At 47.6% G+C, this 22,247-nt stretch overlaps 1 protein-coding gene across 1 annotated transcript in view; it reads left to right on the top strand.

The window, feature by feature from the left end:
- LOC119103246 (alpha-1-macroglobulin) overlaps positions 1–22,247 on the top strand; it is a 55,322-nt gene that overhangs the window by 18,378 nt on the left and 14,697 nt on the right. The window contains exons 6-19 of the mRNA XM_037226687.1: positions 1,844–2,001; positions 2,322–2,427; positions 8,540–8,761; positions 10,694–10,794; positions 12,142–12,247; positions 14,169–14,426; positions 14,860–14,989; positions 15,486–15,710; positions 18,561–18,698; positions 19,564–19,712; positions 19,958–20,168; positions 20,486–20,606; positions 21,330–21,558; positions 21,777–21,979. Coding sequence (XP_037082582.1) covers positions 1,844–2,001; positions 2,322–2,427; positions 8,540–8,761; positions 10,694–10,794; positions 12,142–12,247; positions 14,169–14,426; positions 14,860–14,989; positions 15,486–15,710; positions 18,561–18,698; positions 19,564–19,712; positions 19,958–20,168; positions 20,486–20,606; positions 21,330–21,558; positions 21,777–21,979 — 2,357 coding nt within the window. The remainder of the gene's footprint in view (positions 1–1,843; positions 2,002–2,321; positions 2,428–8,539; positions 8,762–10,693; positions 10,795–12,141; positions 12,248–14,168; positions 14,427–14,859; positions 14,990–15,485; positions 15,711–18,560; positions 18,699–19,563; positions 19,713–19,957; positions 20,169–20,485; positions 20,607–21,329; positions 21,559–21,776; positions 21,980–22,247) is intronic.

Genomic DNA, 22,247 nt, shown 5'->3' with positions numbered 1-22,247 from the left:
GCGGACCACATCTTTCTTTTCGCTCGCATATATCTGTTAGAATTATTTCGTGTTGAATCCATAGCAATGCCCCAACAAATTATTGTCAGAGTGTTCTGAGCGATTCTCGCGCATTGTTATGCTATAAACGTGGCCACTTGAAAATATCAGATCCTGATTCTGTTTATACCTAGCATTGGTTTTTGGTTGTGATGGGCTAAGTGGATATAGATGATGTTAGCTCAGCGAGCTAATGCGGCTATCGATATCGTCGATTGCTGTATACAATAAAATCCATCGCACCTGAGGCCATAGTGTTGAAGTTAAGTAGAATGCTAAAATAGAAGATCAGACATCCCAGATAACAATTGCACTCTAGTTAAAACATGTAATATTGGCTAGATACTTCGATAGATGAAACTCTTAGCTGAGACATGTGTTACATGCGTTACATTACACGTGCGTTACGTGCGTTACATGCGTTGCATCCCAAAAGTACATACAGTTTCAGAGCAATTCACACAATGTGATTAATTTTTAAATGCCACACAAGCCGTGCAATTTACCACACTTTTGTTGTGCTCGCGTAGATACGACTGCACAAAGCCTGGTTAATGGTCTATGCGAGGCATGCCCATATTGTGGAGTAAAACACCATGCATTAGATAATATCATTTTGTCGCTTACATGACTTAAGTTTCTGAAACATGGATAAGATCAGCATAGTATATATGCCCGATCAGCGTACAGAGGCGTAGACTTCCGCGCGGAAGCAGCGGTCTTCAAAGGCCGCGTGTTCTTGGTGATTACGTTAATATGCACGTTTGTTTTCGACCGTTCCATAGCAAATCTATACCAAATTTGAGCTTAAAAGTACAGAAGTCTTCACGAGGCTGACGGATTCTATAGGCTTTATATGTCACTGAAGTTCAGCTTCTGTTGGCATTTAACCAAGACTGGACAATTGGGCGTCCCGAATGCAGGGTTAAGAGCGCAGACGCCCTTGCGCGACCGGAACAATAATGTTTGATGCCCTTTGGCAGACGTTATGCCAAAACAAAACATGTCGTCGAGTGGGATGGCTTTTAAGCAATCGTGAAATTACAGATGTAAGCGATTCTCTGTCTTCAGCGATGTGTAACCTGTAGGACTGGGAGAGCTAGGGGAGTGGCAGCCACTCTGCCCTCCAACAGGCAAATTTCGGGTCAGTGACATGATTTAGTGGCGTTACCGTGCAGTAGTGCTCGGCACAGTCCGTCCTACCCTCTGACGTCACCTGACCTTAAGCGCAGCCCCTGCTGCCGGCTGCATGCCTCTCAAGTCAGGGGCACATAGAGAGCGCTCAAAGCGGCTCGAAGCCGCCCCAGCCACGGATGAGTGAATCCGAAGACGAGGGTTTAACCAACAAAGGTGCTTTAGCAGATAAACAATTACTGCTTTCGCAAAACACCCCCCTGAATTTCTGACACCTTTCACTAATCCTGGTATACTGAAGGTCTGGCATTTGTTTTCATAAGTACATGCAACATAAAAACATTGCTAACATTCATACTATTTGCAGAAAAACAAAGACCTTATGGCCTATTTAGCTTAGACTTTCAAGGATTTGAAGGCTATCGATATCTTTACTCAAATGCTTCAGTCAAACATGCTAAAAGCGTGCCACGTTTGGTATTTTGGTTTGGTTGCTTCCAGCTTGGCTCAAAACGCTTTATCCCTCGGACAGGCCATGCAGTCACTGCAGGATTAGCATGCAAGGCTGCTCAGTGCTTAACAATATGTCGGTAGATCACCACGGGGGATCTCCTGTGCCGTCTGGCTGGTGGCCCGAAAGCCTGTCTATTCCCCGTCTCATTGTTTGCAGGGTGAATGGAACATACACGTAGCGACAAGTGGCGGGCGTAAGGTGAAAAAGACATTCAAGGTCGAAGAATTTGTGTTGCCCAGGTTCGAGGTCAACATCCAGGGTCCTCCATTCATTCTGGGTGACGCCGAAGAAGTGGCGTGGAAGGTGTGCGGAAGGTGGGTGCCAAAGTGTCATGTTCCGAGATGTATTGTGGACGCCGTTGACGGGTGGCCACTCGCGTCATGCGTACTCGATTGCCCCTTGTGAATACTGTGCCGATGACCCACTGAAACGCTTTTTTATCCGTACCGCACTAGTGTGAGGCGTATGTGTGGTGATATGGATTCCTACGCTTACGAACATCTAACTTGGCCATTATTTCGTCCTACGACTGTGCTGTCTGTAGATGCATGTCTTTGTTGGTCCATGAACTGCAAGTGCCTTTCAGAAGCCGTGCACTTTAGGTTCGATGTAAAACTACTGCAGTCAATTTTAGGTACACCTACGACAAGCCGGTGCAAGGAAAGGCAACCATTCGTGTCACAACTGACGGGTATGCCTGGTGGCATTACTTCCCAAGCACGCATATCCAAGAAAAACACGTAAGTACAAGTGTGCACCTAGCACTAAATGTGAACTGAGGGATAACCTTCAAAGACCCTCCTTTATCACCTCCTTAAACTCTTGGTGTTAAAGTGGCTTAGTTGAAATCTATCTTGCTCAAAATTGATAATTTACGTGAATCTGGCAGTTCAGACCGTGGGTGTCGATTTCTCAAAATACTGGGGGGGGGGGGGGAGCAGAGTCTTAGAAGTCGTCATCAAGGGACAGGTACGAAAACCTTCTCGGATAAAGTCGGCGTATGCTCTGGTTTTTGGCTATCCATAAAAACGCACATACGCATATATATATATATATATATATATATATATATATATATATATATATATATGTATATATATGGATGGGTGGGTGGCTCTTTTAAGTCTTCTTCCAATGCTTGAGAGAGAGCTTTCTCAGCCCTCTCACCTGTTGTTGCACCCCTCGACGTGAGATTAGGCCCGATCAGTTAAAATCCATCCTGCTCGAAATTGGCAATTTGCGCAAATCTGGCATTCAGGCCGTGGGTGTCAATTTCTCAAGGTTCTTGGGACGGGGGGGGGGGCAGAGTTTTAAAAGTCGACATGAAGGGACAGGTGCGAAAACCTTCCCGGGCAAAGTCGGCGTACGCTCTGGTTTCTGGCTATCCAAAAAAATGCACATACGTACATATACATACATAAATATAAACATATATGTGTATATGTATGAATATGCACACATATATATATATATATATATATATATATATATATATATATATATATGGATTCAAACCACACTTACCACATCTTTTTTAACCTTCTACGCGAAGCCACATCAATCACGTATGCAAGTCTGGCAGTTCGCATCAGTTTCGTACAAAGGCACTTGTTTTGTGGAGCTCAAAGGGCGCAGTTGCATCTCGCTCTTGTGAACTGAAAAGTAAAATATGCATGCAATTTACCATTCCCTGTCTTAAACTTTTTGTGTGGATTCTTATGCATTCACGAAAATATTGTTCACAATATGTCCGGCGTTGTGTACCGTGTACATGAAGCCCCTCGACATTTAAAAAAGAAAATCATTGATAAGCCATATACATTTCACTTTACATCAAACAAAGCGTAGGCACTCCTCCAGGCATAACTCCAGAAAATGGTTCTCTACCTTTCCCCACAACGCTTAGAGACGTGTTCTCTTCTTCATAATGCCTTTCCCCGCTCGCTTCATCTCACGCGACTGCGAGCCAGCTGTAATTCAGGGAGACACTGTTCCAAGCTGGTGTGCCACTGAATGAAAGCCACTCTAACCCGCTTCAGCTCGAATGTATGGCGAATGAAACGACCATAATGTTAATGCCGCCTGCAAGCAAGTTGTTTGTAAAGGCGTTGCTAATTGGGCTGACTCTGAGATGTCAGTGACCAGGGGCGTCTTGGAATCTTCAACCTCTGCTCAGAATCGATGTTGTAAAAGACTGACATAACATGTTTTTGACCACGCGAGGTCTCAAATTTTAAAACAAAAACCCTGAGGCCCGGCGTTGCAGTCTCCGTAGGCCCCGCGGCGTCAGTCTCTGCCTATATTGGGCGGCAGCCGGTGAGCGGACGAAAACGGCATTGTATCTGAAAGAAGTACTTTTGAACGCCTTAAGATGCCAATTCGTACTTTCAGAAGGTAATTTGGAAGCAGGTTTCACCTGTGCAACTTATATATTTTTGGGAGGATCGTATGAGCATCCCCAGAACTGCAAATCGGTGACGGAATTTGATGGAGGAATGAGACAAGTAAACATAGAACCGCTTTTTCTTGTTCCTTAAGCTTTTTTATCAGCTCAGAAGACATTCTCAACACTTGACATGTGAAACTGACGCCCTGGTCTGATCTTTTGAACGGTACAAATTCATTTTGAAAGACTTTCGGCAGCATCATTTCACAACGACCGTTCTCGCGCGTCAGGTGCCCGCCATCCGGTTTGGTCTACTAACACCGCTCGGTAACATGGAAACTGCAACTGTGGCCAGCAGTTTTCTCTCTTCTAGTACTGCGAGTACGCAAGCTCAGAGTTCTTTTTAAAATTGTTCCACATGTTTTCTCGGATCGAGGATGCACGCAGGGGTAAGACGCTCTAGAATAGGATGTGGGCTGAGCCAACAAAGCTGACCTAACATACGCTAAAATTCTAATTTTTATCTGGACATCGGCCAGTTTGATTTCCGGCCCTAATACCAAGATTAAGCTGAAAGAAATATTTGATCGGTTCCAGCGTTTTTATGTTGTTGATGTCTGATGTCTCTTGATGCGTTTAGCGTCTACTATACCGGCAGTTTAGACACCAGCTGTATTTCATTGGTCCAGTGTATCCTTTTTCGCTTATGTGCATTGGGGGTGATTGGTTCAGCATAGTATTGAAGGGGATTAAAGGCAATGTTTGCCATTTGTATGGGGGTTTTGACCCGAAAGAGCAATTTTGAAGATCATTTGGTGCAGTTCACAGTCCTTACCTTCTTAAAGGGAATGCTCCAAAGTTGAGATATTGAAGCATGCATCAGATATGATGAAATAGGCTCACTTATAGTAATATGTATACTATTAAGTGAGAAGGACTGCTTTAGACATCACAATTTCTCTGTCCAGTAAATATACTCCTCAATGCGTCATTGTTACTCCTTTTAAAGGCAATGTTTAACGTTTGAAGATATTTGAGGAGGCATGGGATGTAATGAAATCAAGCTCAGCCATGACTGTTAGTGTATCTTTAAGAAGAAAAAACTGCTCTAGACAACACCATTTTTGTCCTGTTTAGTAAATATGCTCGACATGTCATTGTTTAAATATGTCTTTTTACGTTGCACAGCGTTGATTGAGACCCCATTGACGGTCGTTGCCGTGGAAATCATGCTCACGAACGCCAAATATGAACGACTCGAACATTATATATTTTTTGGCCTTGATCGCCGCATGGGTTATGGAATAGCAGGATTTAAATAACGTTGTTATGACGTCATGAATGCGACGTTGACATTGAAATACTTTGCCCGAAATAGTCTCTCCATCCTCGCGAGCGTGCAGCTCAGAAACTAGGGGCTCAACTTTTAAGATGGGCAGGGCTGTAAACTGCACAAAACGCTCTTTAAAATGAGCGTTTTAGTTCAAAACGTGACAAAAATGTTTAACAGTCCCTTCAAGGTTTTAAACCTTCAAGTGTGTGAGATACACGCCCGTCCGAAGATGTGGAGACTGTTTTGTGCATATTTCCTCAAGGCCATTCAGGCATGCATGCATGCAACAATAACATCATTCAAATTTTGCCGCATCACAGGTCTTGATACGTTTAAGGCTGATAACAATATTTTTGTAGAACCATCCAGATCTGACGTCCAGGAGCACGATTTACAGTTCTGACAGACGTCAGTGTGCTCCCATTCAGTAATGAGCAAGCTGTGCCAGTTCCAACCATGAGTCGCGTTCTTTGCTGCGTAATGTAAGAAATTATGCATGGTCGCTGGCTATTACGGAAATGATGTTTCTGATTGAATAACTCGAGAATGGCGCCATAACCAAGTATGTAAACGCAAGTATACGTTTTAAACTCTCGTGTAACTGTGCAGAAACGCTACGAGGGAGGCCCAAAACATGAGCGCATAACCATATTTGGCTTAGCGAGCACTTTCCGCTCCGCTACTGCCGTCTTTTGGCGGATTGGAGTTCTTTATGTGAGTGCTAGAGTGGCAATCTCGCCCAGCTACTTGGCACTATCTCAACGTCATGCAAACTTTCCATGACGTAATCAAATAATTACGCATAGAGAAGCATATCTACGAAAGCGAGAAATGTTGTCATCTACAGCAGTCTTGTTCACTTAAAAGCATGTCAATAGGTTTAAGTGAGCTGATTGCATCATATCTGATGCTTGCTTCAATATTTTGAGATGTGGAACATTCCCTTAAAATCAGCATTGTGGCCAGGGTGGCTCAAGAAATCCGAAATGACACAATGTGATACCCTGGATGAACGTCCTTTTCATCTTTGACATTCATTTTTGACCCCATTTTGATCATCCTTACTTAATGCTTATACAACCCTTACATTTGTACGCGCAGGAATCCCAGAGGATAGGACCCTAAGTGCACTTAAGGGTCGTTAAGGGTCGTTAAGGGTCGTCCAACTCTCATTGAACGTTATCATATCCACTTTTACTGACAGACCTCCCCAACAAAAGGCTCTCTAGCATTCTGTTTCTAATCTCTATTCCTGTCCATCAAATGTTGCCGTGCCCGACTTGGGGCCTATTGCGAACATGGGACCATCTGTCAGACACTGTGGTCTCCTGACCGACACGACATATTGTTACAAGGGTCCCGCTCCCGACCAAGGCGACTCGCCGCCACCGGACTTGTCTTTACTTGGTAAATGGGCCCCAGCGCTTAGACCAACATGAGGCCGATTGTTGGCTGTTGTTAGTCTCGGACCGAAATAGACGCCCGTATTGTCCTTGGGTGTCCCCAAACGGTGTAAGGGGTTTTCCGACGGACATTTGAGAGTCCGTGATAATGCCATAAATGGACCTGCCCTACAGAACGGTGTCCTTAATGTGACCCACAGCCAGCCACTCGTACCTTCTAATCCGGCACTTGATCGAAGGCCCCTCTGCGAGGCTCCTTCGAACATTGCCCTAGGCCGTTTCTGGATTCCTTACCATACATGACCTTTGTTATGCACTGTGTTCTCAAGATCGACACAGTGGCCCCGACCGATGTAAGTCGCAGGCCCTGGTCTTGTCCCTGCTTGGGAAATGCGCGCTGAATTTCAGGCCTGACGCTTGAGTAAGTTGGTGGCGAACCCGTCACGTATCACGGTCGTTAAGCCTACACCAAAGGGGCGCATTTTCGCAAAATAGACTGGGGAGCTGAGCGGGGAAACCCTAGCCTTAAATACACAAAAATTGGTTTCGCCCCAGGTTTGACCTACTTTCCTCTCGCCGTAATGGAGTTGGGTTTATACCCAATTGAATAAAAACATACAGCACCGGCCTAATACGTTTCCTCGCTTTACCTCGGTAGCAGATATTCTCGTTGGATACCATTAACATTTTGTTCAGCAGCGATCACCGAAATCACGCTTCGGTAATTGATGCAGGGCCGACGTTACGTGGCTGCAGACGTTGTTGGGCCATTTACGGCTTTCGGAGTAAATAGAGTAAGCTGGCGTGCGCGACCATTAAAGGCTGCCTCGGAAATCCCCGGCTGGTAGCCGTAAGGCGGGCTGCGGGCTGCAACACAACACTCGTGTTAAGCGTGTTTGACAGGGCTGGCGCTGTTTTGGAGGTTATTTGGAGGTTAAATGGAGGCCAGCGTGTTTTAGTGGTTCTTTTGCTGCTGCCGGCTAAAAATTTGCTCACAATTCTCTCTGCCAACATTTGACCGATGTGTTGTAATTTCCAGTAACACATGGTATTGTATCGACAAAAGAACGTAACTTTCTGCAGCCAGACATTTTCCTTGCTCTTTTTGCGTGTAAAACAGTTAGCTTCTACTAAAATTCAGGTAATTTTGATTCCGCATTTGCGATCGCCTGCCAGTGCTTTGGCTGCAGAAGGTGGGGCGGGGCAAACTCACCTGCAAAGGGGGGGGGGGGGGGGAATCGGACAGCGAGGGGCAGTAGCGCACCGAGGATGATACAAATGGATACCCGTGCCTCAGACTAATCAGAAAGTTTAGAAATGCCATCTTTCCATCATTTTTAGGCAGGTCATGCTGATCATGTGTTTGAAAAAATCCCATTTTCGCTGACAAGCACGTAACCAATGAGCTTTTTCAGCGTTAGCTATCAGTGTTCTTCAACTTCAGAAATCAGGGCTTTTAACCGTTAGTAGTGTTTTTCAACGTTAGCAATCCATTTTTTTCGAAACGGCTGGTACCTTACGCTGCTAAATGAATTCATAACGTGGTACTTCTTATTTGTTTCTGTTATAGTGCCGGAGGATATGCATGGATGCCACAATATGCACAGCATACCTGCACTGCCATATAGTCTCCGTTTGTCGCCTGTCGAAACCGTGACGCAGGCGGAAACGTCCCCCAGACGGCCGCCGGCTGGCGCGGCTCCGTCTGAACACAGTGCACAATTCGGCAGACCTCCGGGGACGACTGCGTCGTGTTCCACGTCAGGAGCGGAGATCTCAGCTTCGCATCTGAACCCCGCAGTTTCAAGGTCACCGCCGAAGTAACAGAGGACGGCACTGACGTCACGATTAACAGCACCAAAACGTTCACCGTTGAGTACCAGAAGCTGAAGCTGGACACTGAAAACCAGAGAAGCAAATATTTCAAGCCAGGACTTCCCTTCGCCGATCAGGTACGTGCCAAACGAGCTAAACGCCAATTTGTTGGAAGGCATCGGGGTCGTGGTGTAAAGGAAGTGTGGATTCTCGCTGATTTGTGGTTGGGAGAGATGAAAAGAGGCATCATCCGCGTAGAAAATGACATTTCTGTATTTTGCCCATAGCCTGAAGGCAGCGAGCAGAGATAGATTTGGCTTTGAAGGACTTGCGCCGACGCGAACAATTGGTCCCGGTCGCTAAGCTTCTAGCTGAGACAAGCCATGAAAATGACAGTGGTGACGCATTTAGTTTTGTGTTTCGGAAGACAGGGATGCTGGATGTTGATAAACAAAGATTGGAGATGATCAATTACACAAACGTTTCGGTCTCATTCCCGTTCAATGCTCATTGACGTCGGTGCGTGAGATATAACACCTGAATTTAGGTTGCGTCTTTGTGTGCCCGCGTAGTTTCTTAGAAAGGATTTCGTTGTCGGTGAGATGAGAGCAAATTCTGTTGAAGACCAGGTTCTTCGGAATTTGGAATGAGCATGAGAAAAATGGTCAGTCAGAAATAGTATTTTGATGTTTGCTCTTAAAATGCTTTTCGTTTACATTTCTCCTAACATCCCCTCTGTTTTCAAACGCAGCGTGCTCGTAACTTGCAAATGCCTGATTGATTACCATGGGACTGCTTGCAGAATTGCGCTATTGTTGCTTTCATCTGGTTCTGAGGTGGGGACCCCTGAACCTTGCATTACATTCGGACACGGCATGGTGATCAGATACCGCAAGTGTATCAATGCTGACGTGAAGCACGTTGGGTCTCCTGCTAACCACAAGTATTTCAGCGGCCAACATGGGATCTGGCGACTTTACGCTGGGTCAGTTCCTCCCCTCCTGGAGATTGCGTAGATTAACGTACGCTGGACACCGCAGCAGCGAAACTCTCATGCGCACAAATGCACCAGCCTGGAGGAATCCTGCTAAGCGTGCTGCACCATCCATAGATAACAGACCTTGTCTGTCGGTATGCCATGTATGTGTGTCCTGGTGCTCTGCTGCCGAGTGGCTGCGTCAAGTGTAACTGGAGGTGCCTGGCTCTATTTCTAACTCTGTTGTGTCAAGTGTAGCTAGAGATGCTTGGCTCCGTTTCTTACTCCGCTGTGTCAAGTGTAGCTGAAGGTGCTTGGCCCGTTCCCTAACATAGCTGTGTCAAGTGAAGCTGGGGGTGCTTGGCTCCGTTTCTTACTCTGTTGTGTCAAGTGTAGCTATAGGGGCTTGGCTTCTTCTCTAACATAGCTGTGTCAAGTGTAGCTGGATGTGCTTGGCTCCGTCTCTAACTCAGCTGTGACGAGTGTAGCTAGAGGTGCATGGCCTCGTTTCTAAGTTAGCTGCGTCAAGTGTAGCTGAAGGTGCCTGGCTTCGTCACTAACTCAGCCGTGTCAACTGTAGCTGGAGATGCTTGACTCCGTTTCTAACTCAGCTGCGTCAAGTGCAGCAGGCGGCGCTTGGCTCCGTCTCTAACATCGCTGCGTCAAGTGTAGCTGGAGTTGCTTAGCTCCATCTCTAACTCAGCTGTGTTGAGTGTAGCTGGAGGTGCTTGGCTCCGTCTTTAACTCAGCTGTGTCGAGTGTAGCTGGAGGTGCTTGGCTCCGTCTTTACCTCAGCTGTGACGAGTATAGCTGGAGGTGCTTGGCTCCGTCTTTAACTCAGCTGTGTCGAGTGTAGCTGGAGGTGCTTGGCTCCGTCCTTAACTGAGCTGTGTCGAGTGTAGCTGGAGGTGCTTGGCTCCGTCTTTAACTCAGCTGTGGCAAGTGTAGCTGGAGGTGCTTGGCTCCGTCTTTAACTCAGCTGTGTCGAGTGTAGCTGGAGGTGCTTGGCTCCGTCTTTAACTCAGCTGTGTCGAGTGTAGCTGGAGGTGCTTGGCTCCGTCTTTAACTCAGCTGTGTCCGCCGCCACGTTCAGATCACGGTACGCCACCCGGACAACACACCAGCTCCCGGTGAGCTGGTCCGGCTGTGTTTTGAGACCCACCGGACGACGACAGACCTCGGAATCACCATCAAGTGAGTGTCTTCGGTCTTTGTTCTCACCCAATTTTATGAGATTGACCAGCAGAAATGCACTGGTGCTTTAACATTATGAGTTCTTGTGCTGAAAATAACCGAGCTTCGACGTCCCAAGAAGAGCTTGGCATATGCCAATGGGCTGACGCAAAGCCAGGATCGTAGCTAGCTTGAAACCTGGCCGTCGCTGAAATAATAGTTATCTATGTAAATGCCAGACATGAGAAAGTAAACTGGCTAACCCCCGATCTTTGTGAAATTTGAGCTGACCGGCAGTTCTGGTCGTGGGCATATTCTGATATACAGATTATAGACAATATACTTAAACACGCGCTTGGGTGGGGATAATCTAACTCCTCCCCCGAAGGTTTTTTCCAGAATGACCTCCAAACCGCGCTGCGTAGCTTTGCTTCACTGCGTCTAGCTGTGGACAATCCAATAGCCGACAGTTTGTGATTATGGAATTAATGTATCATGTAAGGTCGTTGACCTCTGACAGTTTAAATTCAAGCCATTTGTGTCAGCGGAGGCAACTCCTAGTGAATTGTTATCAACTATGTATTGTATGCGATAACGGACTGTTAACGAAACCCATACATCCTTGAGATGGTTTCTTGGACAATTATAAATATTATTTAAGATCTTGACAAATTTCAATGGCCATGTGTCAGGTTCGAATGATGTTACAGCTGTTTACGGAGCTTTTGAGCCGAGCTTGAGAGCTTGCTATTTTGTCAAAGTAATTTTCACGCTTATTCTGAATTTCTTGCTTACAGAGACACCAGCAAACCTCTTATCTGTACCTCATAAAGACAGATATCACTGGGCTAAAATGGTCCCCATCGACCTACTGTTGTTAATAGCACGCCTTTCGGCGTAGTACTTGCTGCTTTTTAACCTTCAAGACCCACAACTTCGTATGTAGTTGGTGGCCGTGGCTTTCTGAAGGTCAAATAAAGTTACTGACCTGAAATCAACACCAGGCACCTTTGCTTAAGAAATGAATCTAGGTTAAAGGTAGCTTCTTGAGAATGTCTGTAGGCACTTGTGACGCCGAGCTGGTGTTTAAATTTATTTGAAATCTCTGACCCAAAAGTTATGACCCTAAAACCCAACACGAGTGAGTTCACATATTGGTCTACCTATCCCTACTGTATATTTAATATCCATAGATTACTTGCTCTTGGAGATGTCAAGGGTTATCCTGACACCTTCCGCGACCCCAAGCGCGTCGCTGTCATTGGCCACCCGGACGCATGTTAAACGAGTGTAGTCCCCAATGACTGGGAACTTCCCAGTAACTTGGGAAGCGATGCTCTCTAACTCTGCACGACTGTACTTTTGGAGGTCTTCTGCCGATCCGGTCTGTCTGAACGTCACGTCTGACAGCAAAGGTGTGGTCGCGTTCACTCTGCCACCTCAAGATCAGAAAATCGAAGACATATCTATTCAGGTATTTGATAAAACGCTTAAAAATGGTGGCGTTTGTTGTGATAGCAAACGGCAAGAAACTCGGGTTAGCGAGTCTGGGGCTCCGTTTTTGTATCAACATCAGCAATGGGGACTTACGCGCTCGCTGGCCCCGGCGGCGCTTGCCCCTCCCTTATACTATTCATTACATCAATATCTTCGTTACTACATGCTAACACTAGACAACCTGATACAGACACATAAATATAAGTATATCGCGTACGCGCGTTCATGTTTTTATACCATGAGACAAATGTTGTGTGCGTGCGTTGCGCTAACCTAAGTGTTTAATAAAAAGGCATGTGAAGAGTTGGGTAAAAGGGTATAACATGTGCGTGGGTGGTCTAGCTCTCGCAACGTTTCTACTCTCCTGTTTGGTTTCACGCAGTAGACCAGTGAAAGCTGAACGTTCTATGAAGAGAACAGAAATGGCGGGAGAGAGGGAGGGTGTTTGCGAGCGTGCGTGCATGCGTGTGTGCGTGCGCGCGCGCGTGGTATTTGTGTGCGTGTGTGTGTGTGTGCGCGTGCGCGTGTCCGAGTACGTGTGCGTGTTCTTGTGCGTGTCTGCAAGGGCGTGTGCCTGTACGCGTGCGTGTGCGTGTGCGTGTGCGTGTGCATGTGTGGATGTGGTTTATTTTGCGCGCTGAGGAAGACGATTTCGTCTATGTCATCCTCCTTACTTAGTTGTGACTGACAATGCCCTTCAGGTGTCCATAAGTTAGCATAGTGGAAAGGTATCAGATTTGTAATCGATGCACATTGTCATAGCCTATTCATGTTCCAACGATTACGTAGCTTAATACACGCCCAGGTGGCCGGTTAAATGCACTTCGCTCGGATGGGAAGCCAAACTGACGCCTTGTGATATCAAGTACTAAAGAAAATAGAAGCACATAGCTCACAACTCACAACTCACAGATTGAGTTGGGTGGTATACGGACTCATTTGTGTCAACAGTTGATGTCCATATCAACATAGGTCATGACATCGTGTGAAATAGGGTCAAAGAGTATCAAAAAGGAGACTGATGTCCAAACTACCCCTAGATCTCCTCATGTAACCGCCTTAAACCTAAATTCCGGTTCTAAACAAAAGGTCACTGGTGATCATTTTAGTTCGGTGACCTTGTTTGACCTTCTGATGATGGGGATAGAAAATAAAGAAGATTAGTTTGATTCTGAACTTGAATTCGCTTTAAGGATTACGCTAGGCGGTACGTTCCAAAAACAAAAAGGATAGACCTGGGTCATTCAAGGCCAGCGACCCACTACATATAATAAGTCTATAACATATGTCTGCTGCGGTCCCTGTGTTTAAGAAATTTGAGATATACATCAGAAGCCTTTCAATAAGAAGGTTTTTTATTAAAGAGTATGTTGGTTTGACCTCGGTCTGGAATTCGCACCTGACCCTAGGGCAATGAACTTTGTCACTTTCCAAAATTCAATTGATTTATCACCTAAGAAGCTAACTTAGAAATGCATGGCTTCTTCTAATACTGCCTTGTCGCATCAGACTGAACGATCCTCTAGCTGTCCTTGTTGACGGCTTCGGTGTGATTTTGACCTCCATAGGTCAACGACGTTACAAGGGGCATCTAATTTGGTGAGCTAACAGATCCGCTATTCAATTGCTTGCGACTACGCAAACTTAAATGCGGCATTGCGGTGCCGTTAGCCACTTACTTTGCAATAACTTTTGGGAGAGAGGGCAAATTGACTCCCACCCGAAAGCGGAGTAAAGGCGGTACCATTCCCATGCCGGCGACGTGAAGTCGGAAAAAACTTAATCACTGCGAGAGCGACATTCCAATGACCGTCTACGCGTGGGCAACCACCCAGCTACCCGCGCTCACCGCGCGGGCAAACTTCCGTGGAATGTCAGCCCGGTTACTTTCGCTGCAGGCCACGATACCGCGCCTATCCGAGACCAGGTACCCGTACGGCGGAAGCAGTTGGTCTTCCGCCCTGCGCTATTGGTACCCATCAACATGGATGAGATCGCCCAGACTCAAGTACAACGTTGAGGGCTGGTCTTCTGAGTCAGGAGCCTTTGTGCAGCTGCTTCGGCTGCCCCGCAAGGAGTTCACGTGCGGCACTGAGGCCCGCATTGACGTCTTCTTCACGACCCGTCTGGGATCGCAGTTCGAGCTGTTTTACCAGGTGAGCTACATCGAGAGTGTATTGTACAGACAACATTCAAAAGCTGCAAATGAAGAAGTCATGCTGCGCGGGAGGTAAAATAAGGCACTTCCCTTGTAGATCTCTGAATGTAAAATGTCTTGATGCGATTCAGACTCGGACCTGGCTTTGGACCGACTCAGATTCAGAATCTGATTAATTCTGCCAGTCTGACTGATTCAGGCTGACTTTGGATATCGTGCTCTTGATACTGGCAACAGATACAAATGTTTTGACACCAGACGTCGTCATTTACTTGCGCTAATAGAAGCTATGCTATATAAGAAGACAGGGATGTACCCCTGCCACCGTTTGAAAATGTGCCTATAGCGGTCATGCTGTTGTAACTCGTGAAGCGGAACCGAGGAATGCAGTCGGAGAAGCGTGTTGACCTTGTGTTCACCGGGCGCGTCAGGTCATGGCCAACAGCGACATCTTGCTGGCGGACTTAGTGCCGGTGACGTTTTCCGAGGCGGTCGACGCCTCTGCACTGCAGGAGGGCAGGGTCGTTAACCTGCCCACGGTGTCCGGGTCACATCCCGTCGGTGAGTGAGGCGTCACCGGCTGGTGCGGCTGGGTCGCCTAATCAGTGTTACGACAGACGGAGCGGTAGGAGATTTGCCCCTGACACTGGGCGGTTTGTGGTGCATAGCGTGTAGCTTAGGAGCTGGCCTGAGTTGAGTATCTTGTTGATGCATGATTTTGCTGCACTCGCGATGGAAATCGCTCTGTGCCGTTACAGCGTCACGCACTGCGTCCAACACAGTCAAGCACCGCCGCATATGAAGCGCCTGGCCCAGAACAGTACACAGTACATAACGGACATTATAGCTGAAGGAGTGGCGATGACACCACGCAGCTGATCATGCCGTGCATGACTGAGGAGTGAGAAAACTATGCCCATCTTGGAGCTTGCATGTGTCTGTACCAAGATGTCGGCCCCGTAACAGTTTGTCTGACATACTGTCATCAGCCCGCTGTTACCCATGTGACCGGCGAGCCACGGGCAGCAGAGAAACACCAACCGGTCTGCGTCAACAGGTCAGGTGGCGCTCGCGATCCCAGTGACGTCATCCATGTCCTCGGGCTTCCATGTTCTGGTCTACATGGTGATTGATGGCGAGGTGATCGCGGACAGCCAGTCATATGCTGCGGAGCGCTGTCTGGACAACCAGGTGTCGCTGAGCTGGTCGCCTGACCGCGTCCAGCCGCGGGACACCGTGCATCTGACGGTCACGGCAGCTCCCCGCTCACTTTGTGGACTCGGTGAGTGGTGGGTACTCTCCGTCCACGGAGCGATAGCTTTCGTACAGTGAGTGGTAAGTGCACTCCACCCATGGGAAGACAGTCAGCTCTCAGCGAGTTGTGGGTACTCTCCGTCCACGGGTTGACAATCTTCTTGCGGTGAGTGGTGGGTACACTCCGTCCATAAAGTGACAGGCGGTCTTGGGGGGGGGGGGGGGGGGAGGGGAGGGGGAACTCTCCGTTTAGGGCGTGATAGTCGGTTCTTGGTGAGTGGTGGACACGCACCATCCACGGGATAATTTATCGTCCGCGTCCGCCCTTGTCCCCCTTCTCAACATTTGTCTTGGCCAATACTTTACGTAAAGCCAAGCCCATCAACGGCTGGCTGCTTTCAGTGTGCATTGCGTGCTTACGTCATTGGAGTGATCGTGCAAAGTCCGAAACTACTTCAGTCCCAGCATCTGCGAAGTTTCCGTCTTCTTTGTTATGTTGTGTCACTGCTATAGTGCGTGCCGTTCCACGAGAGGTTATGTAGTGACTACGGCATTTTCTAAGTGCATTTGCGAGGGACATGATGCATTTATATAAGACAGCCCTGTTGGCCTTGTTCCTGGTTGAATTATTAGAAAGGGGAGATAACACAAATTAGAAGTAAATTCAAAATTGCCTGCCGATCCCCCTCGATACTTGCTTTTCTTCAAACAGCCAGCCACAGCTGTTTTTAACCTAAGAATTTTGTTAGGATCGGCAGGCGACTTCCAATTTTACTACTGATATTCCTTTCGGTCAAGTCATATAGCCGAAATATAAATACATCTGTCTCTCCTTTCTCCTGGTTAACCTACGAGGAATAAGGCAAAAAGTGCTGTTGTATCGTTACGTAATGATATTTGTCATGCCTGCAAACGTGTGCGTACTTCGCGGCGAAGCGTGCCACCCCGCTTTTGTGCGATGTGTATGAGGACCCCGCCATCAAGTCGGAGGATAAGGTCATGCAACAGCGCAAGTGCTCCAGGCATCAGTGGCTCCACATGTATGTGACCATTGACCATGCATGAAGTCATGATACAAATCACTTCACTGTCGTTGAGGCCAACTCTCGAGCTCGTCAACCAAGTGCAGTCTGCCAACCTTTTTGTAAGATCAAACACTAGAGTTTCGCTTTCTTTCTTTTTTGCGCGCGCATAGCTCCATTGTACTGATCTGAACACACCATGCACCCTTCCTGCTTGTGCACGTTCGTTTGTGTACAGTGCTTTACATCAGAAACGATCATTATCATGTTCGTGTTACCACGTACCATGCGACTACCTACTTGTGTTTGTTATGAAAATTTCACGAGAGGTCGAATACCTCGAGTGTGAAGAACATTTCAGAGAGCTTAGCACGCGCTCACGCGGATTTACAACATAATTTCCGAACAACGCGGTGTGCATCGCGGTGTTGCGCTAAATGTTGCAAAACTGTAATTAAACGAGTATTGGATAACTTGTTATATAAAAATTAGACGCACTACGTGAGGTCGCTGATCTATTGCAGGTTGAAGTCTGGCGGTGGCTATCAGTTGAGACAATTTCTAGGAAATCCTTCAATCTGATGAAACAACGGATTTTTAGCCGAAACATCGCATTTCTGATATAGCTTCTCTGGGTGATCAAACAGTCCTATTGAGAATTACAATAAATAACATTGACCTAGGGCCAAGTGTAGAGGTCAGACCGAGGTCAAAACCAACATATTTTTTACTTGAGGTTATGCTCCATGTGGTAGCTTATGGTGCTCATTTCAAATTCATTAATGTTGGGGACCAGAACACACATCTTTCGTGGACTTCTTAAACGTCAGAGTACGTCACTGACCTAAAAGTACACCGGTCAACATCTTTTCAGGAGCAAACCACCTAGCTTAATCCTTGACGCATATTCAAATATAAAAACAAAGATAACATAGCGCTTATGTTGTTCAGTGCATTCGCGAGGAATATTTTTTACTTAGATAAGACAGAAGTAATAGCCTGATTTTTCGTAGAAACACCAGGAGAATGGAGAAATAGATTGGTTTAATGTAAGATGGGATAACGTAATCAAACAATGTAATATGATACTAATATAATACCAATCTATTTCTCCATTCTCTAGGTTTTTCTCCGAGGAATAAGGCTATTGGTACTCACATAACATATGGCTTTGTTAACCATGACTTTAATGCTTCATAAGGTAACTGACCTTAAATGAACATCAGTGATAATTTTCTCAGAACGGTATTTAGGCTGGAGGCGGTTGCACGAGGAGGTCATGGCACACTTTAGACGCCAGTCTGCTGTTAGACTTTTTACCCCATTTGGCCCAAATGTCATGACCCAGGAACCTCAAATTTTGACAGCTGATAACAACTACGTGATTACAATCAGGTGATTCTGACTCGCATACCAGCCTACCCACCCTGTAGATATGGCAGTTGTAGCTTTTCAGGTGGTGAAGCCTTAGGGGTTACTTGCTCGCCCTCCAGCCACCGCCCAAGCGAAGGGCATTCAACCGGCCACCTGGGCGCGTGGTAATATGATTAGAAGTTCAGTCCCCTCATGGTGGATTATACCATTATGCGTCTTTTCTAGCGCAAAACAAAGTTCAGTACATACTGTTTCGGCGCAGATGCCATATGCCGACTGCAAACACTAGCAACATACTTAATATTTGTTTGGCTTTTTGTATGATTCGCGCCGTTAAAAAGCGACCGTTTCCTTTTCCTTTGTGCAAATTATGATCTCTCGCAAAAAGCATCGCGTTTCTTAGGGCTGAATAGTTGAATGCGTGATGAAATAAATCGATAGGTGAATGTGTGGTGTTATATCACGATGGAATCCGTTTGTAGATGTGGTTGACAAATCGGTGAGCCTACTCGGCGATAAGAACAAGATCACGCTGTCTGACATCTATGAGAGCCTTCGAGTTCTCACCTCGCGTGTTGGCATCAGTCAGATCAACGACGACGAGTACTGCAGGGCCAAACGTGAGTACAGTCAGTGCGGCTCAGGCATTTGCAACACCGCATAGGAGTGCACACTGTTTTTCGGGCAAGACGCGTGGCATTAGAGGGAATGATAAACATTTGAAGGCGTTGAAGCATGCATCACATGTGATGAAATAGGATCGCTTACAGCTATAGGTATGCTTGTGAGTGGAAAAGACTGCTTATTACTGTTACTGTTATCGCACCTTACATTACATCGACTGACAGCCAACTAACGGCCATTATGTCCGGAAGGCGTGCTCACCAACGCCAGGCATGGACGACTCAACAAAATTTTTGCCTTTTATTGCCGTGTGGCTAATAAAATTACAGGATCTAAATAGCGTTATTATGGCGGCATGGATGTCTGGGTGACCTTGAAATAGTCTCCCCGAAATAGTTTGCACATCTTCCCCGGCGTGAACCTCAGAAACAATAGAGGTTTAGGTTTCAAGAAGGGCAGAACTGTGAACTGGACCAAATGATCTTGAAGATGACTGGTTCAGTTCAAAACCCCATGTAAAAATGAAGCACTCCCTCCAAAATGGATACTTTCGGAAGCGTATACGGGATGTATGGTTATTTGATGTTAATAATGTGGGGGAGATTAACCAATGGCTGAACTAGATAAACCAATGTTAAGGTTCGTAGACAATTCACTAGTGTTGTTCGTTCCGACCTTCCACGTTCAGGTTAGGTTCGTCGGGCCTGCTCTTGTTTTCCGTTGTCATCGAACATCCAAACACTGAACAGCCAATAGCTTCGGGCTAAACGACCTCAGGTCCTCAGTCTGTGTCACCAGGTCATGTGTGACGTCACTTACGTCCGTCTCACGTGTGGGTGACGTAACTCTGGTGTGTGCCAGACGGACTGCCGCTGCTCTCGGACCCCCCTGGCTCCCCACCAGCCAGGCCGGCCAGGCGGAGGAGGCCGTTCCAGTCGGGTATTACTAGTACACCACTGCGGCGTTACTCTTGGGCTTCGACCCATGCAGATTCGCTCACCGCATTCGGTGTAAGTATTCGACCAACTGAATGCCGAATTAACTGTAAGGAGACAGACAATACTCCGAAAACTGTCTGACAACGCTCCTGTCAGGTGCTGCCGACACACATGCAAGAAACTGCTTTTTCGCAGTGTTTTGCAGCTGACGTGCATATTTTGTACTTGGCGTTTCCTTCGGCGTCACGTGCTGTAGCTGCATTGCTCGATGGTTGTGTCTATGCTGACCTGGCACGCTTGGGACCGTTCTGTTTCAGAGCAGCTCAGTCATGGTGTTGTCCGACCTTGTCACCGAGGCGCGCAATTGTATTGCCAAAATCCTCCCATATTATCCTCGGCGTACTACCTTTGCCTCCGGAGCCATCATTACTGAAAGCGATAGGGCTATAGGCGCTGGCATCTCCAGACCATTTTCAACAGCCACACGACAACAGACGACATATTCCAGCTACGTCACTTCCACCAAAGGTGCGTTCCCATCTAGCCGACCCAATACCCGGCACCAAAAGCCAAGAAATGGATTGCTCTCTGATACAGCTAATTTGACGCAAGTCCTTCACCCGCGCTAGTCACAGGTGGTGGTGCAGTGTAGTAATAACCTCATGCATGATTGTTTTCCACACCCATCAACCATACGATGATGATCCACGACTGATTTGTGTCTTTTCGGAGGCCTGTGGCGTCGTGTTCTTACACAGTTCTCGTAGAGTACAGTTAATAAAGGGAAAGAGAGCATGCGCTCGCTGCTCTTAGGTGACGTGCTCACACTCCACCGATGCCAGCAGTCCCGGACCCGGTCCCCTCAGTAGTGGTTTCCAACGCCCCGGCGCCGCCTCCGTCCGAGGTGCCTGACGAGGTTCGCACCGACTTCCGCGAGACGTGGTTGTTCGACCTCTACACAGTCGGGTCAGTGGACAAACGTGGACGCACCGACTAGGACGAGGCTGCCTTGGATGTGGGCTTGAGCCGTTGATTCTCGTACTCGGATGCTGCTCAAGGGTTTGCTGAAACTATCATGAACACGAATAGCTATGGTTTTATGTCGTTCGAGTGCGGTCACGTATACATGTAACCATTGAGCGCAGTGTGTATAATGCGTCCTCCTAAAAAATCGAAACTAATGGAACTTGCAAGGTGATGTTAGGAAACATGTTTGCAATCTCCTGGTTGTGGAAACATTATGTGTTACTGCGCTGAGAATAGCCTTGGAATACCAACGAAGTCGGCTAGATCAAGCTATCATGCAATCATTGGTTCTGAAATCAAACCTGGCCAGTGCTATACTTGAGTCTAATCACAATAAATGATGCCAATTTCTCGATATTGCCCTTTACCGAACACATTCTAATACCCTAAGCGTCGGTCCTTTTCAGCACTATAACTCGCCACGCCATATGCAGGAACTAGGACAGGTACACCATCAAGCCAGGATTCCGTGCCGCTCCTCACATGCAGGAAATAGGACAGAGTTACACCATTAAGTCACGATTCCGTACCGTTAGTCATGTTCACATAAAAAATCGCCATGCCACATGCAGGAACTAGGACAGTTACACCATCAAGTCACGATCTCGTGCCGCTCCTCGGTCGCCTGGCCAGTGTCACAGCCGGCCACCCCGCACCTGGCAGGGACGACGGCTCGGTGACGTTGACACAGAAGGTGCCGGACACCATCACCGAGTGGGTAGGCGGAGCCGTGTGCAGCTCGGAGACGGCCGGCCTTGGCGTGGCGCCGTCGGCCTCACTCACCAGCTTCCAGCCGTTCTTCGTCAGCTACACGCTGCCCTACTCGGTGAAACGCGGCGAGACGTTAGTGCTCAAGGTCTCGGTGCTCAACTACAACGAAGAGGCGCTGCCGGTGGGTCCTCGCTGCTCTCCTGAGCGCTCTGTTCCGCTCGTGTTATCTTGCTCGCTCGTGTTATCTCTGTCGGTGCTCGGCGTCACCACACGTCACATGCTGGATAAAATTGAATCCAGCACTAGCTGTACTAGCTGTCCGCTCGGACCTTACTGGTCCCACGCGATATCCCGCCGGTCCTGTGGACGCTAAACATGCACCGGCGCCTGTGGCCGCAGGTCAAGCTGACACTGGTGGCGTCGGACGAGTTCGAGACGCTCTCGGCGCCGGTGGTGACCTCGTGCGTGTCGACCGGCGTGGCCGAGGTCGTGCCGTACCGGCTGCGGCCCGGCCAGCTCGGCGACGTTAACATCACCGTGGTGGCTGAAGTGTACTCCGACTTCCCCGCCGAGTGTGGGTCAGAGGTGGTGCCCTACTTCAGGTGTGTGGCGTTACGCGTTGCGGGAGTACGGAGCGTGGCGCACACCGTGTGAGTCAGCTTTAAACACGGCAGGTGTGCGTAACCGAGACACGAGCCCAGACACCCTGGTTTGCGTGGGATGTTAAGAGTTGCAAATGAACCGGTAGTGTTCCCAATTCAGTCAGGTGCATGTACGTTTGTGCCCTTGAATGGCATACAGGTATCCGCAGAAAAATCAAAATGTCGGCATTTTTTTCGTTTCGATTAAACCTGAAGGCGTAATTGCTCT

The sequence above is a fragment of the Pollicipes pollicipes genome, unplaced genomic scaffold, assembly GCF_011947565.3.
Source record: "Pollicipes pollicipes isolate AB1234 unplaced genomic scaffold, Ppol_2.1 Scaffold_5724;HRSCAF=6776_pilon_pilon_pilon, whole genome shotgun sequence".
NCBI classification, from domain to species: domain Eukaryota; kingdom Metazoa; phylum Arthropoda; class Thecostraca; order Pollicipedomorpha; family Pollicipedidae; genus Pollicipes; species Pollicipes pollicipes.
The sequence above is the reverse complement of the archived record's forward strand: the minus strand, read 5'-3'. Positions and strand labels throughout refer to the sequence as shown.